Source organism: Corvus cornix, chromosome 20 (assembly GCF_000738735.6).
Source record: "Corvus cornix cornix isolate S_Up_H32 chromosome 20, ASM73873v5, whole genome shotgun sequence".
NCBI lineage: Eukaryota > Metazoa > Chordata > Aves > Passeriformes > Corvidae > Corvus > Corvus cornix.
In genome coordinates, this window is record NC_046349.1 from 326,871 (window position 1) to 349,661 (window position 22,791).

Here is a 22,791-nt window from a genome sequence, read left to right on the forward strand (position 1 = left end):
AAGGACCTTTTGGAACTACTGGCGTTTCAGTATTTTTGTGACTGCAAGCACCAGGCTTAAATGATCATGCGTGCATGGGTGTATACTGTGTCCATGCTGACTGGCAGCAGATAATAATGCATATTGGAATATAAACACTCCTTTCTGAGGCATGTTAGTTTGTTGACATGCCTCTGTGTGTTTTTACTGGGCTTGAGAACTTTCAACCAGCCTTACTTAAGTGTAGCCAGCGACAGTCTGCCTTACTTTTTCATAAACCTACCTGAAATGGAGTTCTTAAGATTGTTTAAAAGGAAATTGATTAAAAAGGAAAACTGTGTCCATCTGTGTCTTCAGCTTTGTAGCCTGTATTAATGGAAAGAGAGGAAGCACTATTGCTTATTGTGCAGGTTGGTTTGTTTGTTTGCTTTTAATATGAAGTTGGCACCAAAGAGCTTTCCTGATCTTGTTGCTGATGTTAAAATACTGGTTTCAAAATTGACTTACTTTTCTACTGCTTAAAATCAGCACTTATTTCCCAAGGAAGTGGAGAACATCCTTTTGTTCCACAGTGTCATTGAGTCAGGAAACTATCTTCAGTGCCTCTGTGCTCCAGATGTAGAGCTGAGCATCCTTAGCCTAGACCTGTGCATCAGTGATGCAAAGACAGTGCTATTGGTAGGGTTTGAATTAGGATTTTAGTTAGTTTTAAAAGCATGTGTTGGCATAGCAGGGGTTGAGAGTACACCAGGCTGGAATTGAGTCTTCCCTATACTGTAGTTTGCTAATGGCTTTTTTTGCTACGTGATCCCGTGTATTTGTATCAGTCATTTGCCTACGCTGCAGCTGTCATCTGTTGCTGTTACCAGGCTTGCAGAAATAGGCACTTACGTTTTTGTGTTTGTTTTTCCTGCTGTCCTTTCATCTCTAAGCTGTGAGACAAGTCTGCAAGCAGCCTTGAAGTGCACCCCTTTCTTTTCTTTAAAAAAAAAAATGGGAGTCACATCCTTCTTACAGGGTGGGGTATGCACAGATGATGTGTCTGCTTAATGAATTATCTTAAATAAAGACATAATTTTTCATCAGTTCTAATGGCAGTATAATTTGGAAGATTTTCCTTTATTTGGCTGTCTTGAAGATATCCTCTTTATCAACAAGTAGGGTAGATTTGGCTCTGTCAAGGCAGGAAGCAATAAAATAATAATACGGAATGCCACGTCTAGGTGTCAGAACACTGTATAGTGACTGGGTGGAAACAATGACCTGTGGGATTTTTAGTGGTCGATGTTGCAGGTGCTGCAAATTATCTGTGAAAAATGTTTCTTAGCATTTTTTTTAATGGGTGTTTTTACAGGTAGGTTTCTTCTAGGAGTCAGAAGTCCCAAGTCCAGTTACTGCTGCAGGTACTGTAACCAGATAATTTTTGTGCTTTCTGACTTGCTCCTTCTATTTTCAGTCATAATAGTTTTTATCTGATAGCTAAAATTCATGTTGATGCTTGGTGATAAAAAAATCTTAGGTTTAGCATCCTGCTGTGAGTGTATACTGTGCTGCTGGAACACCCAGAGCAACCTCAGAGCTGGGATATTGCAGCTGATGGTGAGGCACTGGGTGGTAATGTAGCCAAGCAACGGGGATCCCTGTCCTGGGATGCAGGCATTGACCAGGGGATCAGGAAGAGGACAAACTTTTAGCTTCTGGAGGCAACTCCTGTCAAGCGTGAGGGAAAGTTACTCTCAAAGATGATCTAATAGGTGCCCAAGCAGGTGGAACATCGTAGAGAAAGGTATCCACAGCCTGAGTCAATTAGCTGTGCTGGGGGTAATCTGTAGGGATTCAAATAACGAGCAATCCCCCTATAAATCCAGATGAGGTCCTGTGTACATAAATGTTGAGCCCCAGTGCTTGCTTGACAAGTTGATTTGAAAGGGGTACTACTTTTCCCTGAGGTGAGCACACCGGAGAAATGTGGCAGCATTCTCAGGAGGTTAAAAAACCAAACTTAACTGGCAAACTTTAGCAGAGCAGGAATATGGCAAAATTTAAAACAAAACGGTCAATCAGAATAAAGCACTTCATTTAGCAAACTTTACCCATCCAACCTTAAATTACCCATATTCCAAGAAGAGGAAGTTAGGAGTGAAAAAGAGAGAAGACCAAGATGCAGCTCCTATCTTCAATCCCAGTGCAATCTCAGCTATCATAAAATCCAAGAACTATAGGGGTGTGACCACATGCATCTCAGAGCAGTGGGTTTTATCTGCTCTGGCCTCCTGTGGCTATGCCCCCCAGGTGGGGCTTCTGGTCATCCAGCCATTCCGGGGCTAGATTGAAGCTGCAAGCATGGGGTGTGGGGCATTGCTTGCGGTGTGCCAGTGCCTGACAGTCATTCTGGGCTGGACTAGAGGTTCCTGGGGGAAGGGTATGGAATGGAGCAGTGCACCTCCCACGTTCCACAGAACTTGCCCTGCCCTCTCCCCTGTAGTTGATTTGAGCCAGTAATTGTTTGCTCCAGTTTTTCACAACAATCCATGTGGCCGAAGTTTGTACAGAGCACCCCATTGTTGTACACCAGCGCGTTGACATTGATGTCAATGAAATAAGGAGGACAAGAAGTGCTCCAGGTGACTACCTGACTCTGACAATATGAGATCATCTTTTTTCCTCCTGACTGACCTGTGCCTTGGCTGTGAACTGTCCGAGACTGTGGACAGACTTGAAAGACTCAAGCAGGTTGGAGAGGAAATGTTCCATAGTCCTATATGGCCAGTGCATGAGTGCAGTGGAGAGTGGAGACTGACTGAAGTATTTTGGCCTGAATGAAGTCACACCATCGCTGAGTGCTGCTGTGCCAGACGTGCTGGAACTTCAGTATGAACTGAAGTCCAGGTCAGCAAAGTGATGCCACCACTGACATTGCCAGTGTGTTTTTCTCCATTCCTTTAGCAGCAGAGTGCAGGCCACTGTTTGTGTTTACCTGGAGGGGCTTCCAGTACACCTGGAACTGACTGCTCCAGAGGTGGAAGCACAGTCCCACCGTCTGCGATGGAGTGCTGCAGGCTGCACTGGAAAAGGGTGAGGCTCCAGAACACTTGCAGTACATTGATGACATCATTGTATGGGAGCAACACATCAGAGGAGGTTTTTGAGAGAGGGGAAAAAATAATCCAAATCCTGCTGAAGGCTGTTTTTGCCAAGATCAGGGACTTGCCCAGAAAATTCAGTTCCTAGGAATAAGATGCCAAAGATGGGTGTTGTGAGAGTCCAGTGGATGTGGTCATCAAAATAGTGTGTCCAGTCAGCAAAAAGGAAACACAGGCTTTCTTAGGTACTGTGGGTTTTTGGAGGATGCATATTCTGCAAGATAGTCAAGATTGTAAGCCCTCTCTGTCATATGAGAACAACAGTTGTCCTGAACAACAACAAGAAGTTTTGGACAAATTAAACAAAGGTATTGTCTGTCAATGGGCCAGTCAGGACAGGGTAAGATGTGAAAAATGTGCTCTACATTGCAACTAGGAAGCATGGTCCTTCCTGGAGTCTCTGACAAAAAGTACCCGTGGAGACTTGAAGACAGCCCCTTGGGTTCTAGATTTGGTGATAAAGAGGATCTGAGGCCTGTTACACCCTTGTTGAAGAAGAGATCTTGGCAGCTTATGGAGGGGTTGGAGCTGCCTCAGAAGTGATTGACTGAAGCACAGCACTTTCTGGCACCCTGACTGCCAGTCGGACTGGATGTCCAAGGGAAATTCCCTTCCACACATCATGCCACTGATGCTGCATGGAGTAAGTGGATCGCTCTGACTGCACAGTGAGCTCAGTAGGAAACCCTAATCGCCCAGGGATCTTGGAAATCATCACAAAGTGGCACGAAGGCAAAAATATCAGTACCATCAGAAGAGGAGGAGGAAAAGGTGTCGCCATGCTAGGGAGGCCCCACGATATAATCAGCTACCAGAAATAGAAAAGCGATGCTCTCTCTTCTCTGCTGATTCCTGTCCTACTATAGGGACAAATTGAAGATGGAAAGCTGCCATGTGAGTTGCAGAACACAGTGAGTTGCAGAAGCTATTGAAGGACAAGGTGGTCAGGTTGCAGAGCTGTAAGCTATCCAGCTGCCTTCAAATGCTGCTGAATGAGAGAAATGGCCAATGTTCTACCTCTTCACTGACTCATGGGTGGTAGCAAATGCTCTGTGGGGGTGGCTGGACCAATGGAAAAAGACCAGTTGGCAGTGCAGAGGGAAACCCATCTGGGCTGCTGAAGTGTGGCAAGACATGGCTGCCTGGGTAGAGAAATTGACTGTAAAAGTGTGTCATGTAGATGTACACGTACCCAAGAGTTGGGCTACTGAAGAGCATTGGCAGCTCTGGTGGATCAGGCTGCCAAGGTTAAATTGCCTCAGGTGGATTATTTCTAGCTCAGTGGGCAGCTCATGACGCCTCGTCATCTGGAAAGAGAGGCAACATTACAGATGGGCTCATGACCACGGAGTGGACTTAACCTGGGAGATGGTGTCCACGGTTATCCATGACTGAAACGTGTACTGCAGTCAAGCAGGGCCAGGTGGGTAAAGCCCCTGTGGTGTGGGGGGTGATGGTCAAAATACAAATATGAGGAGGCCTGCCGTATTGATTACATCACATTCTTGCAGACCCGCCAAGGCAAGTATTACCTGTTGACAGTGGTGGAAGGTACCACTGGATGGTTGGAGACCTACCCCATGCCTCACGGCACTGCCCAGAACACCATCTGGGCCTTGAAAAGCAAGTCCTGTGGCAACATGGCACTCCAGAAAGAATTGAGTTGGACAACTGAATCGTAGACATCTGGGCCACAGAGTACAGGATTGAGTGGGTGTATCATATTCCTTTATAGACCAGCCTCTGGAAAAACTGAATAGCATGATGGTCTGTTAACAACCATATTGACAGCAATGGGTGGGGAGCCTTCAAACATTGAAATCTACATGTAGCAAAAGCCACCTGGTTAGTTAACACTTGAGGCTCCACCAATCAAGCTGGCTCTTCCCAATCAAATCTTCCACATTCTGTAGAAAGGGATAAAGTCCCCATGAGGGCTGGAATATGAGGAATACATTAGGGACGACAATTTTGTTAGTCCTACCTCAGACAAAGACAAGCCCATCTGTGGGATTGTTTTTGCTCAAGGACCTGGGTGCGCTTGGGTAATGCAGAGGGACAGGCAAACATGATGTGTACCTCAAAGGGATTTGATTGTGGGGTGAGAAGAGTCTGTAATGTTGAATTGTATAATACGGGTTGCTGAATGACAGTGCCACTGTGTGCCATAACTACCATGGACAAGGTGTATAGACTGCTCCAGATATACCAGTCATAAAATCCTGATGCAGTTTGCAACCAGCCCTCCTGCCCTAGAAGACGTACAGGATGGACGGAACCTACAGTCTTGGGCTAAATGAACTCAACAGACATCTTGGAGGGACAGCCATTGACAACGGAAATGATACCTGTGCTTGTGTAGATATCCATGTCTATATATATATATATATATATATGTGTGTGTATAGTGGGAAAGGGGTTAGGATTTGGGCATGATGTACGTCGTATAGAATAAGGGATGGATAATGTCCTGGTTCCAGCCAGGACAAGGTTAATTTTTGTAGTAACCAGAAGAGGGTGTGGCTAGAATTTGATGTGGATTTGCAGAGGGAGTGTCTGTAAGGGTCTCCTTAAGTGTCTCTCTAGTTTGGATTACAGCAGCCTGCTGACCTGTACTGAAATTCTGCGCTACCTCACATCATTTTCTGGGAATGGGGGAAGGGGTCCTTTCCAGGTCAGGTGGCATGGCTGTGGTTGGGTTGCGTCAGCCTCTGCAGTGAGCATTCACGTGTGAACTGCTTGCCTCTTCTGTACACTTCTGTTCTTAATACCATTGCTATTACAGTTCATTTTCTTCCCTCATTGCTGTTTTCAGTAAATTGTTCTATCAACCAATGATCTTTACCTTCTGTGCCTCCAGTTCCCCTTTCAGTGGGAGCACTTGATGGAAGAATATCATTCCTAAACCACAACAGGTTCTACGCAGTTCAGGTAGAAACCATGAAAATGTCATTGGAGTTCTCAATCTGCAGCCTAAATTGGGCTTCTGAAAACAATTCAGATGGCTATCTTTGCCACTCCTGCAGTGTGAGGAAGCCTGCGTGTATTGACAGGAACTGGATGTGTGGATGAAGAAACCATTTTGGAGAAACTCTTTTAGTTCATTTTTGTATGAGCAGAACACAGCTCCTTCTGCCTTGTGAATGTAGATCATCCAGTTGAGGATGTCTTCATTGACAGGAGAGGACTGCTTAGTTAATGCATAGTTATTTAATACTGCAGTACCTGTTGCACCAAAGTAGGAATAATGATAAAGTTACTAGTGACTTTTAATTGACAACAGATAAATACATGATGGAGAAATCTGATGTGGATATGCAGAGGGAGTATGTGCGTATTGTAAGGGTCTCTTAAGTGTCTCTGTAATTTGGATCACAGCAGCCTGCTGACCTGTACTGAAATATTTTCAGATTAAATTTTTGTTCTAGAGGTGTTACTCTATCATTGGGATACTGTTGACTGTAGAGAGGATATTTTTTTTGAGCTCTGAAGTAGTTTTAGTCTCAGAATTCACATGATTTTTATTTTTCCTTTCCTGTAGATACACAACACTGTTTGGAATGTTTACAGCAACATAAACAAGTTCCTTGGTGAGTATAAGCATGGATCCTTGTTTTTGTTAATTGTAGCTTTTCTTTAAGCTTTTGAAATTTTGCTTTAAAATTCAGGTTTTTCTTAAATACTATGCACAGCACCTTTGCAAGACTTATCTGCATTAAATTCTTATATTCTTGAAGACTGCCATTTTTCCTTCAACTGAAATACGCAGTCTCATTAAAGTAGGTTTTCGTTAATGTTGCTTTTTTTAGGAAAAACCTGATTTATTTTATGTGACTTAAACCTTTTTCCAAATTCATTTTCTTTGTTCAGTGTTTAGGTGCTTATTTTTTATCTTTAGTGTGTTACAGGAAAAGAGAGGGGAAGCCAGAACAGCTAAATGGGACATGATCAAATGACTGAAAAGAATTATTTTCAGTAATAAGTATTTATTTCTTTAATTGCACTTGGTAATTCAAAGAGATTTCATTATAGAAAAATATTTTTTTGTTCTGTCGAATTGCTTATATTTATAATTTCTGCTTCCATGTTGGTCTATCCCAGTCTTAGCACCAGTTTAAACTGACAGCACAGTTACATGAGATGTTGCTGAGAGGTTGAAAATGACGTTCTCCAGGCCCTGTAATCTCAGGGAGCAAGTGAGGATCTTGTTCAGAGGAGGCTCACTCATGTAACACATTTTCAATTCTGTCACTGAGTATTTTGGGAAAGTCTTGGTTCTGCCTGAGGAGAAGAGCAAATGTAGATGTTTACTGGTGTCAGTTCTCTTAATCTACTTGTATAAACTAGAGGAAAAGTAGGAGACTGAAATCAAGTACTCAGTCTTACAGTTTTAGGGAATGTCAGTGGTGAGGAATTAGCTGTTCGGTGCTGTTGTTACAGAGATGTTAAGTATCCGTTCAGGATCCAGTTTCTGTGTTGTGTGGCTCAGAGTTCGCCCGTGTAGTTGTTAATTGAATCTGGGAAGCTTTTAGAGCAAGTAAGTGCTGGTGAATATCTAGTTGAGGATGCAACATCATGCAAGTAAGAACTGCGTGTATAGTCCGGTGTCTTGTTTGAAATGTGTCTTTCAGAGAGAAGAAGGGGGGTGATGTAGTATTCCTTGAAATTTATTGCAGTGTCAGAAGGTCTTTCTGTCCAGTTTAAATCTTTCATGTTCCTGCTCCTATTACTAAAAAAAAAGATCTCAAACCCAAAAACTTGCATGAAGATCATAGCATTGTGGTTTGAAATACTGGTGTGAAGGACATCATCTGAAACTTACAGACATATCCAAAACCAGTCATCTACCTGTGAAATGGTACACAAAAACAACATGAGGCAGGAGCAGAAATCCTTGAATGAACAGGAGCTGTTCTTGGGTTAACATGTTTAGCAGGTATAGGGGTTTTATATCTGTTTTTATGTGTAGGGTAAAACACAGTAAGGCATACTTCATGGTAGCACTGCTGCTGTGGTCAAAACTTGCTAGGCAGAGGGTGTTTTGTCTGCAGGCAATAAAAGTCAGTTTTAATCAGCTTCCCATGTCAGTGCCAATACAATTTTTAAGTGGTGCTTGTGAGACTTCCACTTAGTCTTCATAAGATGCCATTAGGATTGTATAGTATAAATGGTGTCTGTAAATACTGCTTTGCAGTCTGATATCATACCTTTTCTCATCTGCAGGTGTGTGGTTTCAGCACAGCATGGCTGTGGTCATCCACTTGCAAGGTGTTCCGATTGCGGTGGGGACCATGGACTTCTCTGGACTGACCATTCCCGATGGGGGCGTGCAAATTGTAGGGGGTGAACTGGGTGAGGCTTTCATTGTTTTACCACTGATGGAGATGTGAGGCTGGTGACATGGGTGCAGATGATAAAAGTAAAAGGTCAAAACTAACTGTTGCAGAGTAAAAAAAACCAAACTGATGTGCAAAATGTGAATGGACTTAGTCCTTGGCAGTTTTATATGTAGATGTGCCAGCAGATTTGGAACAGTGGTGCTGGAGAGGATGGCAGAGTCAGTCTTAGCTTTAGGCTTTGTGGAATCAACTGTAAATGTGCTTTGTCCTAGAAGGAAACAAAACAAGCTTATGTTGCTTTTGTAGGAGTGGCAGTGCTGCCTGCAGTACCCCAGGTCAGTAACATCTGTGGTGCATCTCCAGGGAACACAAGACAATCTCTGGCTAGTTGCTTTTACTTCCTTGTTTTCCCATTGCTTTTTATTACCTGTCCTACCCTGTAGTCCTCCTGAATCACCACAAAGGTACTGAGTGCCTCTGAGGAATTGGGACAGCAAGCTTCCCATCCAGAATAAACCACAAATTTTAAGTGCAAAGTAGTATTACGTTTATGCAAACTGACAAAGTTGACTGTGCTCCTTTACCGGTTCAGAGAACTATGGGGTTTTTTCCATGGTGTTTCTCTTTTTTTTTCTTTATTGTATCCTTGTGGCAGAGGGAGGGAAGTACCTGGGTTTGGCATGGATGCACAAAAGAATGAAGGAAATAGGTTGAATTGTGGCAGTGAATTGCATTTCTTCTGATTTACTTATGAAGCAGCACTGAGACAGTATGAAGTTTGAAAGTGGGGCTGATTTCAAGGAAGGGGTTTTGGTGTGACGCTTTGTAAAGGAATGGTTTTAATCACTCTGTCAGGGTTTGGAAAATAGTTTTTGTCAGGGTGGGTGTGGTTTGGAAAAGGCTGCAGTGATTTTGCAGTTTCCACAGAGGAAATGGTAGAGGCTGTTATTAGTGAAAGTTTGCCATGACTGGGTTTCCTCTGTCTGATAATATGAAACAGATTTTCAGTTTCAAGAGGAGCCCACTTCTGTTGGAACTTGGTGTTACGCCAGGTTTGGGGCTCAGCACTAACAGAGCTTAAACTGGAGAGTAAGAACAGCTACGGGTGAAGGTGTACAGGATCTGCACTGTTAGCAGAGCAGAAAGCTTGTTTTAGAAGTCAAAAATCATGATCCCTGAAGGGATCAGTATTAATGTATTTTCTTCTGCATTACCCTGAGATAAGTGTACTTTCCTCACTGATATCTGTGTCTGAATAGTTGAATAGTCTTTAAAAGTTAAATTACCTTATGATGACTGATGGAAAAGACTCTCCCTTTTAAATAACACGTTTTCTTTCAATAATAAAGATTTAGAAACATTTTCTTTTGGAAGCAGTGACTTGTCTAAATCCTGAAGTATTTGTTCTTGAAACAGATCTGATCTTCATAGAGAAGTAAGAGGTTTTGGAGAAAAGCCATACAGCTCTTGGGGTAGGCCTAGTCTCCTTGTTTTAATCATGGTCTTGAATACATGGGATAAATGTATTCTCAGAGTTACCAGAGTGGAAATCCTGTCTGTGTCTCGATTTCGGAACAAAGTTAGTACAAATTGATTTTCTGCTGAAGAAAATTTTAGAAGAGATGTTCTGGCAAGGTGTTCTTATTTCCAAGTTGTAGCTATGACTGACTGATCAATCTAGGGTTGTTTTGTTAACAAACTGTTTTAATGTAGTTCAAGGTTTTTAAGCAATCTTTGCAGGAGAGGACAGAGGCTGAAACATAAAATCTTGCAGTAGGCAAGCCCCTGTGTTCAGTGCTTGCTTTCTGAGAAATGAAGTTCTCTGTATGGACACGGTCATACTGGTGAAGCCTATTTTGGCACTGCCTCTTGGCCTAGTTTGTGCAGAGCTATGTCATGGTTCTCAGTAAAGGTTGTGTCTCACAGTTTCAGTCTTGCTCTAAGGCTGGGTGTTTCAGGGTAAAATGGTTGAGACCCTCTACTGAGTAATTTATCTCATGTAATGTTCTGCCCAGTATGCATCTGCTTGAGGTAGCTGTTCCTGAAATTGGCTGCAAATGGAAAAGCCAGCCTGCTTTCACAGTCTGAGGAAACAGGACTGCTGGGTCATAGTGCAAGCCAGGGGCAGGCTGTGAGAGAGAACCCAAAGCAGCCCAAGTTTGGTAACTTGGGAGGGGAGAGAAAGGAAGATTTGAGAGGAGGGGCCAATGATACGAGATTTTTGCTTGTAACATTTTTTCCTCTCTTTCAACTTTGTGACCTGCTGCCTTCTGATGAGCTTGGCCAAGCTAGTGAAGTGTAGTATGTGTGTGCTTTGACTAATGTTGGTGTTAGCTGACTAGCTGTGTTCAGATTTTCATGGAATCTGCTGCCTCTGTAACTGATTAAATGGCTTTGGCTGTTTTCTTCAGATTTTCTTTTAGTTGTGATACTCATATTCCCTAAAATGTTTGACTGAAACTATAGTAAGACCTTCCTCACCAAAACTGACCTGTTTCTAGAAGCCCTATTGCGTGCGGTCCTGTTACTGAAGTCAGGAGATGTAGATGTTCCTCTCCAGCCCCATGTAGGTGAGCTGAGATGAATCCCTTGCATCCAGATGGCAGCTCTTTCTGAGGAGAACCACTGCGGGAAGCTGCAGTAATGTACCGACACTCTGGGGCTGTGTTGTTGGCTTTGCATTCCCTCCTTAGTGAAAAGGAAAAATAAGCGTACTAGGGAAAGAATCACCTTACAGATGTCATTTCTTCTACAAGTGATAAAGCAAAATGTGTGTCTGCTCCACATTTGGAGGCATGAAATTCCATTGCTAGTATGAGAAAGTATTTTAGTGATGTAAATCTGCAAAGAAAATAGTGGATATTTGAGGTGTGGGTGGATAAACCTCTTAAAAATAAAATGTAGCTTTGTACTTGCGGCCTTTTTTTTAAAATTTCTACAACGTGATGCAACATAAACTGTAAAATCCCAACCATCTTAAGTTTTTCTTAATTTCCTTTCCAAATTAAAAGTTACAGAGTCCTGCCCCAACCATTAGTAGAGTGGGCTAATTCAGATCCATGCTGTGTGAACTCAGTCTGTTATCAGATACTACTCTAGGAAATTAATTTTTTTCAGTTCCTGGGTGGCTAGAATACTTTATCTTTTGGTGTGAATCAAAGTTACAGGCAACAGTATTTTTTCCCCCATAACCCTTGCAGGCTGCTTTAACAGAGGTGAGGATCAGTCTAAAAGCACTGCTTTAGGGGAAGGCAGCAGGTGAGCTTTTGGTAGGGAAGTTTCTTTGCAGTGTGGTGGTTGAATGGAGGTGGTTGGGCTGCCTCTGTGCCCAGCCCTTGGCAAATGGCCTGGCTTAAGAAGTGTGGTGAAGGAATAGCTTTTCCTTGTTGTAGAAGCTTTATGACTTGCCTAAAGATCTTTGATTTTGGAACTACACTTGAATTTAGAGTAGTTCTTCACAACGTTAATCCTTTTGTAGATGCAGCTCAGTTGATACCATTGCTGTTTATGCCTTATGTGAACCAAAAGGCTGGTGCTTACTTCTGTGCATGTGTCCTTGTTCTTGTAGAAGGATTTTTATTTTAACTCGAATCAATTTTGTCCATCTGTAATTGAATCTTCAAGATACAGCCTTACTATAAGGACAATGATACTGAATAAAACTTACTTGTGTTTTTGGATCTTGTGAGCTTGAACACTACAGGAATGGATCATAATTTGTATCTTACAAGTTGTGGGAAACAACTGACAAAAAAATCAGGAAAAATAGCTGTTGACCAGGCTTTTTCACTGTGTACTTTGAGAGAAACTACTTCAGCAAGATTTCTTAAACTTTTATATTATATATTGAAAACAAATCTTAATGAAGACTATTTTTATTTTCTGGTTAAAATGGTGGAGAAGTTGGACAAAAGCAATGCAAATATGCAAACAGTATAGAGAGTCTTCTAAAATTGGTTTAAAAAAACTACATCTTTCTAATGTCTTTGAACTTTATTGCGCTTGTAATGATGAGGTGACATAGTGTTCTAGAGTGTTTCACGAATGTGGTAGCTGTTGAAAGATTGTTATTGTGTTTGTTTTGCTCACTTCCTGTTTACTGGATTCCTTGTTTTCATCAAAACCGGGAGGGGGGAGAAAATATTATGAAACTTCTGTCTCAGTTGTGAATAAACATTGGGTTGCATGGTTCTTAATTGACCTGGAACTTGGACCAATGGACAGAGACTGAGCTTCACTCTTTCATGGTCCAGTAGCTGCCATTTTGAACACGCTTTTGGAATGATTCTGTACACTGTCACTTGAGAACCCTTGTTTAAAAGATAATTGCCCCTTTTCTGCAAACCAAAATTACAGCAGTCCCTTAACATCTGGCTTCTGGGTATATAGTGCATAAGCTTATGTTGTGTATGTCTTGATTAGTGATTGATATTTAATTGCATTTTTCAGGGGAATAAAATCAGCAGTGTTGATATTACAAAATGACAAAACATCCTCCGAATAGAAGAGGGATCAACTTTGAGGTGGGAGCCCAGTTGGAAGCCCGTGACAGATTAAAAAACTGGTATATTTTTAAAACCATTCATATTATATTAATTTTAAGTCTTTAATATCTTAAGCATTTTGTATTGGTACTATATTTAGAGTCGTAGTCATTGGTTTGTAGGAAAGTAGTTAATTTATAAAAGTTTATATACCAGTGATGGAAATGGGCGATAGATGCTGATATGTTGTGCTGGCCCGTGAGAAGTGTACTGGTGTTGTGCCTGGGAATAGGACTGCTCCTAAATCTAGTTTGACTTCAGGCTCTCATTCTCCTGAATTCACCCTTTAAGTTCTGTGCTATACTTAATATTGCAGAGCAGATATTACAGAAGAATAAATTCTTTGCAGTACAGAATATCCTTGCTGCTTCCTTTCCCAGTGCTGTTGTGAATTCATAGGCTTTAAAATCTGATGGAATCTGTTAGGCCTGTGTTCATATGAGGTGGTCAGCTTTAGAATTAAAGAACTGTGTGGGGAAACATATTCCATGCTAACAAGTCTGGTCTGGTGCCCGTCTTGGAGCCCTCAGGGGTGAGGAAGAACACTTTCCTTCATTAACCGCTGCAGTAGGAGGAGGGAAAAGAGCCTAAAAATACTTGGGCTAACTTTGAACTTTCTAACTCTGTCTGTTTCAGATAGTCAGCTCAAAACTTAGCATTTAATAATTACCAGTGAATGAGAGATAAAATGAAAATTGCCAAAGACTTCTTCAATACAGGAATTAATTTGGTTTTGTTAGCTCCTGTAGATAACGTCTCTTTCCAGAAATCAGCTATAGTTGATTTTTATTAAGAAGTTTGTGTGGGTTAGATATGATTGTACTTAAAGCTCTGGAACCAGCCAACAGGTGAAGTGTGCAAAGTCAGTACTGAAAACCATATGGACATCTCAGAAGGATGGAGCACTGTCTTAGACACAGGGGATTTATTCCAAAACATCTCAGTTGCATGCAGGGCATGTACTCTCCAGGTACAAGGGCATTGGAATTGTGAAAACGAGAAAACATAGCTCTTTCCATAAAGAATGTAAAGTATGAACATGAAATCCTGTTTACACTTTAATTTGGCTTACCTGTGTAACCAAGAGTTGTGTAGGTAAGCACCTGCCTGCATCTTTGGTATTCTTGAGTTTTGTTAGTACAGCAAAAAATTAGTCAGGCTTACAAAAATAACATTTCTTAGCCTGTCTGTAGTGTAGGCTTTTTAAAGATGCAGTTTGGTGTAGCTGGTGTTTGAGTAAGGCTAATAACTCGTGTCCATGACGGTTATCCTTCTGGCATGTTTGCTCAACAACAGTGTCTGAGTACATAGCTCTTGCATGGGAAAATTATGTGGGGGAGGACTTCAACAACCTGCTCTACTTTCTGCATATCCCCTGGCTTAAATTTGAATTTTGGATATGCTATTTGTTCCACGTTCTTTGATTTTTGGAAACACTTGATCTTAAATGACTCCTGCACACAGTGCTTTGCAACTCCGATCTCACAGCTAGGTTATGAACTTTCCAGTTCTGAAATCTTTTGTTTACTTGCTGAGCTTTGAACCCTGGATTGTGTGCATTTCCATTTTCACGGTTTCTGAATGAAAATTTTTAAGAGCTGGGGACTATCAGTGCTGACAAAACTCACTGACAGTGGATTTGTAGAGGACGGCAGACTGTGGTTTTTTTCTCTGCTGCTTTCATCTGCCCCCGTGCGACCAGGACTGCTCCATGGTGTGGTTTCAGTGCACTCCTGTGGGGGCACAGGATTTTCTGTTTGCTGACACTTGCTTTTACCAGTGCTAGACCTTTGGAGGTCCAAGCTTTTCTTGTGTGTACTTTTGTTGCTGTGTTGTCACTAAAACATAGTCACAAGTCTCCTGTTTGGTTAAAGTGCTGGCTTTGATTTCTGTTCTCCGTACCAAATACATCAGTCAATTCATAGGCCGCTATTGCCACTCCATTGGCAGTGATACTTTGGAAAAATTTCATGTCAAGGTGCCATATACCTCTCTTTCATGGCAATGGCTTGTGCCCCAAATTGCTGGTTAAGAACTTCCGGGGTGTTTGGATGTGTTGTCACCCTAGTGAAGAAAAAACTTTGTATGTAGTCAATGTGGAGCCTGCTCCTTGCCAACGTGCGAAGTGAATTTTGCATCTTTAGAGCTCGTACCAGAGGTTGCTTTGTTGTATTTGGAATCATAGCATATCAGAAGTGCACTGCACTTCCTGGTGCAGTTGTCTGTCATATGCTATATTTGAACTCCAGGGAGTACAGTGAGTACTTTAGTGCTTGGCTTATGTTCTTAGGGCTTGGGTTGATGCATCAAAACTGTCATGAAAGATTTGTGTCTGTTGACCTCGGGTCACTGTAGGGAGAGAGCATCTCTGCATGCTGAAAGGTCTCTTAGTGCTGGAGTTCAGAGGGGGAAGGACAGGGACTGCTACAGTAGGGCAGCCCTGAATGGAGGGATCCCAGACAGGTTGCTGTAGCCATGGACTTGGGCACACTGTCCCAGCTGAACTGACTTCCTGAAACCTTTTGCATTGGATCATTAAAACTGATTGAGTGTTGGCTAGCTGCATCCTCTTTTACTGAGAAGAGGATGACTGCACTGGATGCCTGCAATAGGCAAATGATGTTACCTTTTGTTACCTTGTTGTAATGACACCTCCAAGCTTTTCTGTCTGTTGTCTGAGTAAAATGGATGTGAAGGGACTTCCAATTCTGGTTAGAGCTCTTGAGTAGTATTGAGAGTATGATGCTACCATGTTACAATTCAGATTGTCAGTCCCGGGAGTTCAGTTGTTCATGCTGTCAGGAATTGGTCTAAGTACTGAAAAGATGAACCACTACAGCTGTTGTCCTTCATGGTGCTGGTTCTCGTGGATGCTTCCTTTCCTCTCTGCATTGCTTTGACTGCGCTAAGCTTGTCCCTTCCTAGTTCCAAGGGAGTGGGGGTTTATAGCAATTCTGTTTTGGTATGTAGGAAAGGAGAAGGGAGACAGACTAGTCCAGAGAATTCCCACATATTTACCTCTTCCCAGAAGAGGATAGTTCTACATTTGTCTACCATAAACCCATTTTCATCCTGTTTGCTGTGCTTTGACCACTGTAGTCTGAAGTTGCCAGTCATTGCTAACCATAGTCTATTCAGAATTACACTCTTGGAGTTTTGATTGTCACTTAGGTTCTTAGAAAATTAATGCCAGCAGTTTGGGCATCTTAAAGGTTTTCCCTTACAGTGTAGCCAGGTCATAAGTCCTTGAAAGGTATGAGCTCATCATTCCTTTCAAATTAAACTGGAAGACTACTTGTTTTGCGCTCCCTGTCTGTTGCAAGAAGTTGTCTCTGATTTAGAAGTGTTTTAGATAAATATTTAAATCGGTACCATTTGGTGTTTTCTTACCCAGGATCAGTTAGCTGCCTTGAATACCCATTGAGTCAGCTGAATACTTCGTTTGTGGTTTGGGGGAGGATGTGTTGGGCCACCCTGGACATATCTTAGTTGTACTCTGGGGCCTTAGCCAGGCTTCAGCTATTGGCCTTTCACTTTGTGTATTCTCTCATAGTATGCTTTTTTGATAAACAAGTCTGAATTTCTTTTAAGTTACCTTTACCCCTTGGTATGTTCACAGGCTTTTTGGAGGATGTGTATGGATAATACTCTATTACTCTTCTGTGTAGATCTGTGAGCACTTGTGCCTCCTGATGTGGTGTGCTTGCCCAGTTCTACAAAAGGCTACAGATGTGAGAGGAAGGAAGCTTGATCTGTCAGTGTGTGCTGCTCAGGGCTGCTGAGAACCTTTGAACCTTTCTGCTTTGTTTTGGAGCTGCCAGTGCTCTCCTCTGAAAGGAAGGTGGTGTTGAGGAGAAGGGGTTGTCAGAGATCATGGGTAGATCTAGCACAGCTGCTCATAGGTTTATAGTGCTCCAGTCAAGAGCACTGAGTGTGTGTTTACTGATGTTCATTGCTTCAAAAAGAGAAGATGCTGAGGCTTTTCAGAAAAGCACATTCTCCAAGAACTGGCAGGGAGCTCTAGCTCAACCACACTTAGTCAGGTAGACTGAAATTTGGTCTCATTGTCAGATATGTTTTTCTTGATGATCTTGACTCCTGTCAGTGAAGTGGGATAGGTGCAGATGGCACTGATGTGTGATTCTGGGATGACAGTTCTGGTGGAGAAAGTTCCACCTTTTGCTGGATATGAAGCAGGGAGAAGTCTTGCATCATTGAGTTACTTGACTCTTGTAACTTGGGCTTGTCTCATCTCAGTGGTAGAAAAGTAGACTGTGTTTCCCAGAGGTGGTTATCTGCTTGGACAGGATTATTAGCTTGATACTGAGTCAGCACTCTGTCCTTTTTATCAGCTTCCCTCTTCATCTTTGAAAATCTAGACAAGTCCTAGGTGTACTGCAGTCCCAATGGCAAGAGCACCCTTCTGGCTGCTCTCTTGTTGAGAGGATCTGGGATTTCTTACCTGTTTCTGCTGCACTCAGACTGTAGGGAATGGGATGCTGATTTTTGTCATTACCTGTACTTAGTGATATCAAAAAATAATCTGTGTTTAGTAGAACTAGGTTGTGACTGTGACTGTTGCCCCCTCATGAACTTGTGGAGGACAGTACTTGAGTTACCTAATATAAAGTATCTTGACTATCACAAGAAGGAAGTTTCTTTTTTTTTTTTCCAAGGAGCTGGTAACCAGTTAGAGATGTCTCTGCCATAAGTATCTTCCATTTGAGTTCCTCTCCTCCACAGCCTTTGCTGCATGCATTTTCATAATACATTGGGATGAACTAATGGCGTAGCTTGAGATGTGTGACAGTGAGTGTTAAGTAGACCCTTAGTCTGTGGTTGCAGTGTAAGTCTCCAGCAAGGCCTGTTTGAAGCTCTTTGTGAAGTCATGACTGGACATGTCTTACAGCTGGAGGATTTCAGTTGTAGGTAGGTTTGCTTTCCCTTTGTGTAGGATTGTAGAATGGTAGCCTGGGTTGCATTTGAGTCTTAATTCTTACGTGTCTGGGCTCTGTTGTTAGCATCAGGTTTGATCCTTTTGAGATGCCACCTCTTTCTACCACTTTTTCTGTCTTTCAAGTGTGGTTTACCAGATAAAGAATACTTGTGGATTTGAGTTTTGTCTTCAGGCCTTCGTTCAAGAATTCACTGAGGTCTTGCCTTTCTTCCAAAATACTGAAAACACTGACAAATGGAAATTTTCTCCTGATGTTACTGTTGTGGAGGAGAAAGCATTGTACTTGGAATGTTATCTTCAGTTGGGGTAGTGAAATAGCTGTGTTTCTGAGTTATAAATTACCAATGCAATTTAAAGAAATAGTCTACAAGGTCTTCCTGATCAGAAACATTTGAATCTCATCTGAGACTCCTCTACTTCTAATATACTAAGAAATTTATATTTAAAAATCCCAGGATTTTGCAGATGAAATTTTGCTTTGAGAATCTAAAACTTAAATTACATTTAATGTGCCTTCTGGGTTTTTGGTGTTACATTGGGTAGATGATTCATGATGCCTGGTGGTGGATATCTCAGAGAAGTGAGTGTATTGACCCCCAGGTGTTACTCTTGGTAAGAGTGAATTGAAGCTATTGATTTTGTAAAATGTGACATTTCTAGATGTAGGGAAGGTCCTTCTGACTTCTGGATCTGTAGTTAAATTTCTTTTTCCACCCCAGACTAAGAACTCCTTAGTTGTCTCCTTTTGCTGCAGCCAATGTTTGCATTTGCTGTTCAGTTTTGGGATTTCTTATGTTCTTTGCTCCGTCATTGTGTAGTATCTTTATTGCTTATACAAGTGGTACGTCAAATTAATAAGATTGGAGGAGCTAAACCAAGGTTTATTTGTATCAAGTGTCTGAGACAGTTTACCTTATTCTTAATTAAAATGTTTTAATCTACCTTTGACCAGGTATCCAGCACACATTGAAGAAATTGATTATGAGGAGGGGAAAGTACTTATCCATTTCAAACGCTGGAACCATAGATACGATGAATGGTTTTGTTGGGACAGTCCTTATTTGCGTCCCTTAGAGAAAATACAGTTAAGAAAAGAAGGATTACATGAGGAAGAAGGCTGTGCAGTAAGTAGAAATTAGAGGACATTTGTGTGTGTAACAGTTTAATGTGCAGTTGTATGAATGATGACCTTTACAATGTTTCACCGTTGCTGTGTTACCTGCTGTGTAAATTTTATGATTTCTTTTAAACATTGGAAAGCTAGCAATTGAAATGTTTTGATAAAGTTGTATGTTTCAGTAATTCTCAGATGAAGACACTTTTAACTACTGTTTTGTAGGGATTTCATATCAATGATCAGGTATTGGCATGCTGGTCTGACTGTCGCTTCTATCCAGCCAAAGTTACTTCTGTTAACAAAGATGGTAAGGACTCCTGGTTTTGTCATGCTTGGTAGTCATGCTTTTTTAATTGTGCTGGAACCTGGTTGCTTAGGTGGAGAGATACTATAGCATGGAAATCAGCTGTGAAAAATTGCATTTTCAATTACGTGTTTTAGTCTATCATCAACTTTTTAACCTCTTATCCTGTTTATGAGATAAAGTCTTCCTGCTGGGATATCCAGTCAGTAATTGCTTTAAGTATATATGTGGGAAAAGTTGTTTCTTAAATTTGTTGTTATTGCATTTGACTGCAATAAAACCTATTGTCAGAGCTGCAAAACCCCCTTAAAAATCAGGGAAGTGTGAAGGATTTGTTCTAGTGCTGGGCTTGCTTTAGATTGCCTGTGTTGTAAGATCAAGGAGAAAAAGGCTGTGTAATTATATGTTGGAATATTTAATCAAAAATATTTTGGGGTTTTGTGAGTAAGGTGCATTTGAGGAGCAACTCTAAGATTAGACATGCACCTTTTTTCTGACCAGAACTATTTTGGGTATCTTTTTCTGTGTCTCCCAGGCCTGTGATAGGAACTCTGTGGAGGGTTCTAACAACACAGATAAGGCAGCTTTCATTTAGAGCTAATGTTGCATCTGGGGTATTGGAGCTGTTAGCTGATGCTGTGTTAAATAACTTCTGATCTTTGAACTCTTACTGTTTTTTTCATATTTTAGGTACATACACTGTGAAATTTTATGATGGTGTAATTCAGACAGTCAAAAACATTCATGTCAAAGCTTTTTCCAAAGATCAGGTAAGCATGGTGTTTGTGCAGCTAGTGTATTCTGAAGTGAACAGTTCAGGTGGCTAGATTTGGTGAATTATAAGACATGAAATTAATGAAAAACCTTTATTGCTAAAATACAGTATGTCTGAAATGAAGTCCCTTAAAATGGAAAGGTTGTGTGAATCTTTGTGGTATGATTGCAAAGCTCTCAGGTTCTCTAAATGCACCTCTTGAACTAAAGAAATCATAGGTATACAAGGAAAGCAGATTCCTAAAAATTGATGGAAAATTCAAAATGTACATACTAAAGCTAGTGGTAAGGTTTTGAAACATGCTGTGATTGTTTTACCTGAGATTAGTTTAAATATATGTCTTAAAAATAAAGGAGTGAAAACTAGGGAGTGAACAGAAACTATTCTTTCCCAAAGTAATTACTTAATATTCATGAGACTTTTAAGGAACATGGCTATTAATCTTCTCACAGATTTGAGAAGATCAACTTTTTAGCTCTTCCTTGTTTTCCTTCTGTGGTTTGGCTGTTCTACCAACCCTTCACCTGTTCAATGCAGTGGGTTCAAGCTCGTGATAGAAAGTAGTAGTGAACCACTGCATTAAAAAAAATAAAATTGTCCTGCTGATGGTGAGAAGGAAGAAGTGCTGCTCTGTACTTCGATTTTCATGTGCAGGCACATAGGAAATGCTGACCAAGTTCTGGTCTTGAGTAACTTGGTTAAAACTTCTTAAGTACCTGCTTCAGAATAATTTTCATTACAGGCAGGGTTTTAAGTTTTATCTCTTGCCACACATTCTTGTGTGGTAATTGTAACCTATGGGGTTTTTTGCCATGCCCTCTGCTTTTAGTTTTCTGAAACTTTGAGCAAAGAAATTGAATCTGTCCCTCCCAGCACAAGTCTTAAACACACATTCCAGTAATGAATGTCAGTGGTACAATTTAAATTTCTCACTTTTGTGAAGAGGTATACCAATCCTCCAGATTTCTGTATTGGCCAAGCTGGAAGGGAACACTATTTCAGATTTGCCATAAAATGCCCTTAATAGCTTTTAAGTGGTTATCATTGTGTGTGGTGGAAGGTTGAATAATACAAGTATTATTGTGACTACTGCAGATTCTTCATTTCCATGAGAAATTTTTATGGTATTTAGCATTAAATAAATGAAGTTGAACAATCTGAAGAAATACTCTGCATAAGAAAATAAAAATATTTTGTTTCCCTTTTAGGAAATTTCTTGTTTCTGCATAGCTTTGGAAAGGTTTTGAAAGGAGATAAAAGGGGTTTTTGGTTTGGTGGTTTTGGTGTTTGTTTTTTTTTTTTGTTTTCTCCTTTTATCCTTTGTCCAAGAAGATTTTTCTTAGCCCAAGAGAATCTCCTAAGTTATGCTAGAACACTTTTTTCTGTCCTTTAGCATAAAAAAAAGCATAAAGTGTGAATTTCCTAATGAGCTCTATTTACACAACCGTAAGTAAAATTAAAAAAAAAAAATACTTGAGCCACTGAAGAGCCCAAGATTCAGAGATGGTGGGGGATTCAGGCACAGCAGTAGTGTAGCAGCATGTTGGAAGGGGAGGGGAGGCGTCTTGTTCCTGTTCTTCAGGAGGAGAGACTGGAGTCATGAAGGCACACATGGCTCATGTCTTACTACTTGTGTGGGGAAAAAGAAAAGGCTCCAAACCCACACAGCTCCTGAAGGGAGCAAAATAAGCAGGTCATAATTTCTTTAATTGCAGTGTTACTCTGTCCCTGTGTAGAGGGTGTAACTGGCTATGGTGAACAATGATGGTAAAATGCTAATAACCTGCAACAGTGTGGATGCGCCTTTGCAAGGGCACACAGCTTTTAAGAATTCAGGAGCACCAAGAGGTGATTCAGACATACTATATTCATGATTCAGTTTCTTGAGAATATTTTGACTAAGATGGCTTATGAGTGTTCCAGTAGCACATACTTGATTCAAATCACATGGTTTTGTGAGCATCACAACTGTTGAAACATAGTTGCCTGAGGGTTGTTTTTTGAGTTGTTGTTTGGGGTTTTTTTTCTTTCTAATGTTCAAGTTGCCACTGGAGCTTCTCCCATAAGGTATTTGCAGAATACAAACTTATAGGATGTCTGGTAAAAGGGGTGCTCAGACATGTGAAAGACTTCCTTCCCATTTGCCTTGCTGTTTTCATGAAATATGCATGTAATTTGATTTCACACTTTTAAACAGTGACTTTTTTTTAATAACATGGCTACGAAGTATGGTTGAAACAATATCATAGAGGGTGGAGCAGATTGCATGTTCACCATTTTAGTGCATCAGTATTATTTCTGAAGGCTACGGTCTGAAAATACCTTAAAAGGTATCAGTTCATGTAAGCCACGTATAGACAGGAACATTGGGGTGGGAATAGGCAAGATGTAGTGCAGTACAAGGAGATAGTGAGTTGTAAGTGGATTCTCAGAATTTCATGTAGCTCAAATCACCTGTTCCACTTTCTTTCCCCAAAAAGGTGTTGAGGTATTTAGCCTTTCCTGTCCTGATCCTGGGTCAGAGTTGAAGCTTCTTGTGCCCTGTAGAATTGTGTCTGGGAAGGAGCATGGTTGCTCCTTAATGTTTCAGTTAGGCAACAGGAAGTGAGAAGTTAGTTGAACTAAAGGCAGTC

General features: G+C 41.1%; 1 protein-coding gene across 10 annotated transcripts in view; it reads left to right on the forward strand.

Moving 5' to 3' along the window:
• The window catches only part of PHF20 (PHD finger protein 20), a 71,439-nt gene that overhangs the window by 2,378 nt on the left and 46,270 nt on the right, over window positions 1–22,791 (forward strand). For 5 of the 10 annotated variants that reach the window (XM_039563216.1, XM_039563223.1, XM_039563224.1 and 2 more), the window contains 7 exons: window positions 1,334–1,382; window positions 6,664–6,712; window positions 8,346–8,474; window positions 12,911–13,025; window positions 18,915–19,086; window positions 19,302–19,386; window positions 20,074–20,153. In XM_039563216.1, coding sequence (XP_039419150.1) covers window positions 12,943–13,025; window positions 18,915–19,086; window positions 19,302–19,386; window positions 20,074–20,153 — 420 coding nt within the window. In that variant the 5' untranslated portion in view covers window positions 1,334–1,382; window positions 6,664–6,712; window positions 8,346–8,474; window positions 12,911–12,942. The remainder of the gene's footprint in view (window positions 1–1,333; window positions 1,383–6,663; window positions 6,713–8,345; window positions 8,475–12,910; window positions 13,026–18,914; window positions 19,087–19,301; window positions 19,387–20,073; window positions 20,154–22,791) is intronic. The other 5 variants (XM_039563217.1, XM_039563220.1, XM_039563221.1 and 2 more) reach the window with 3 other exon arrangements.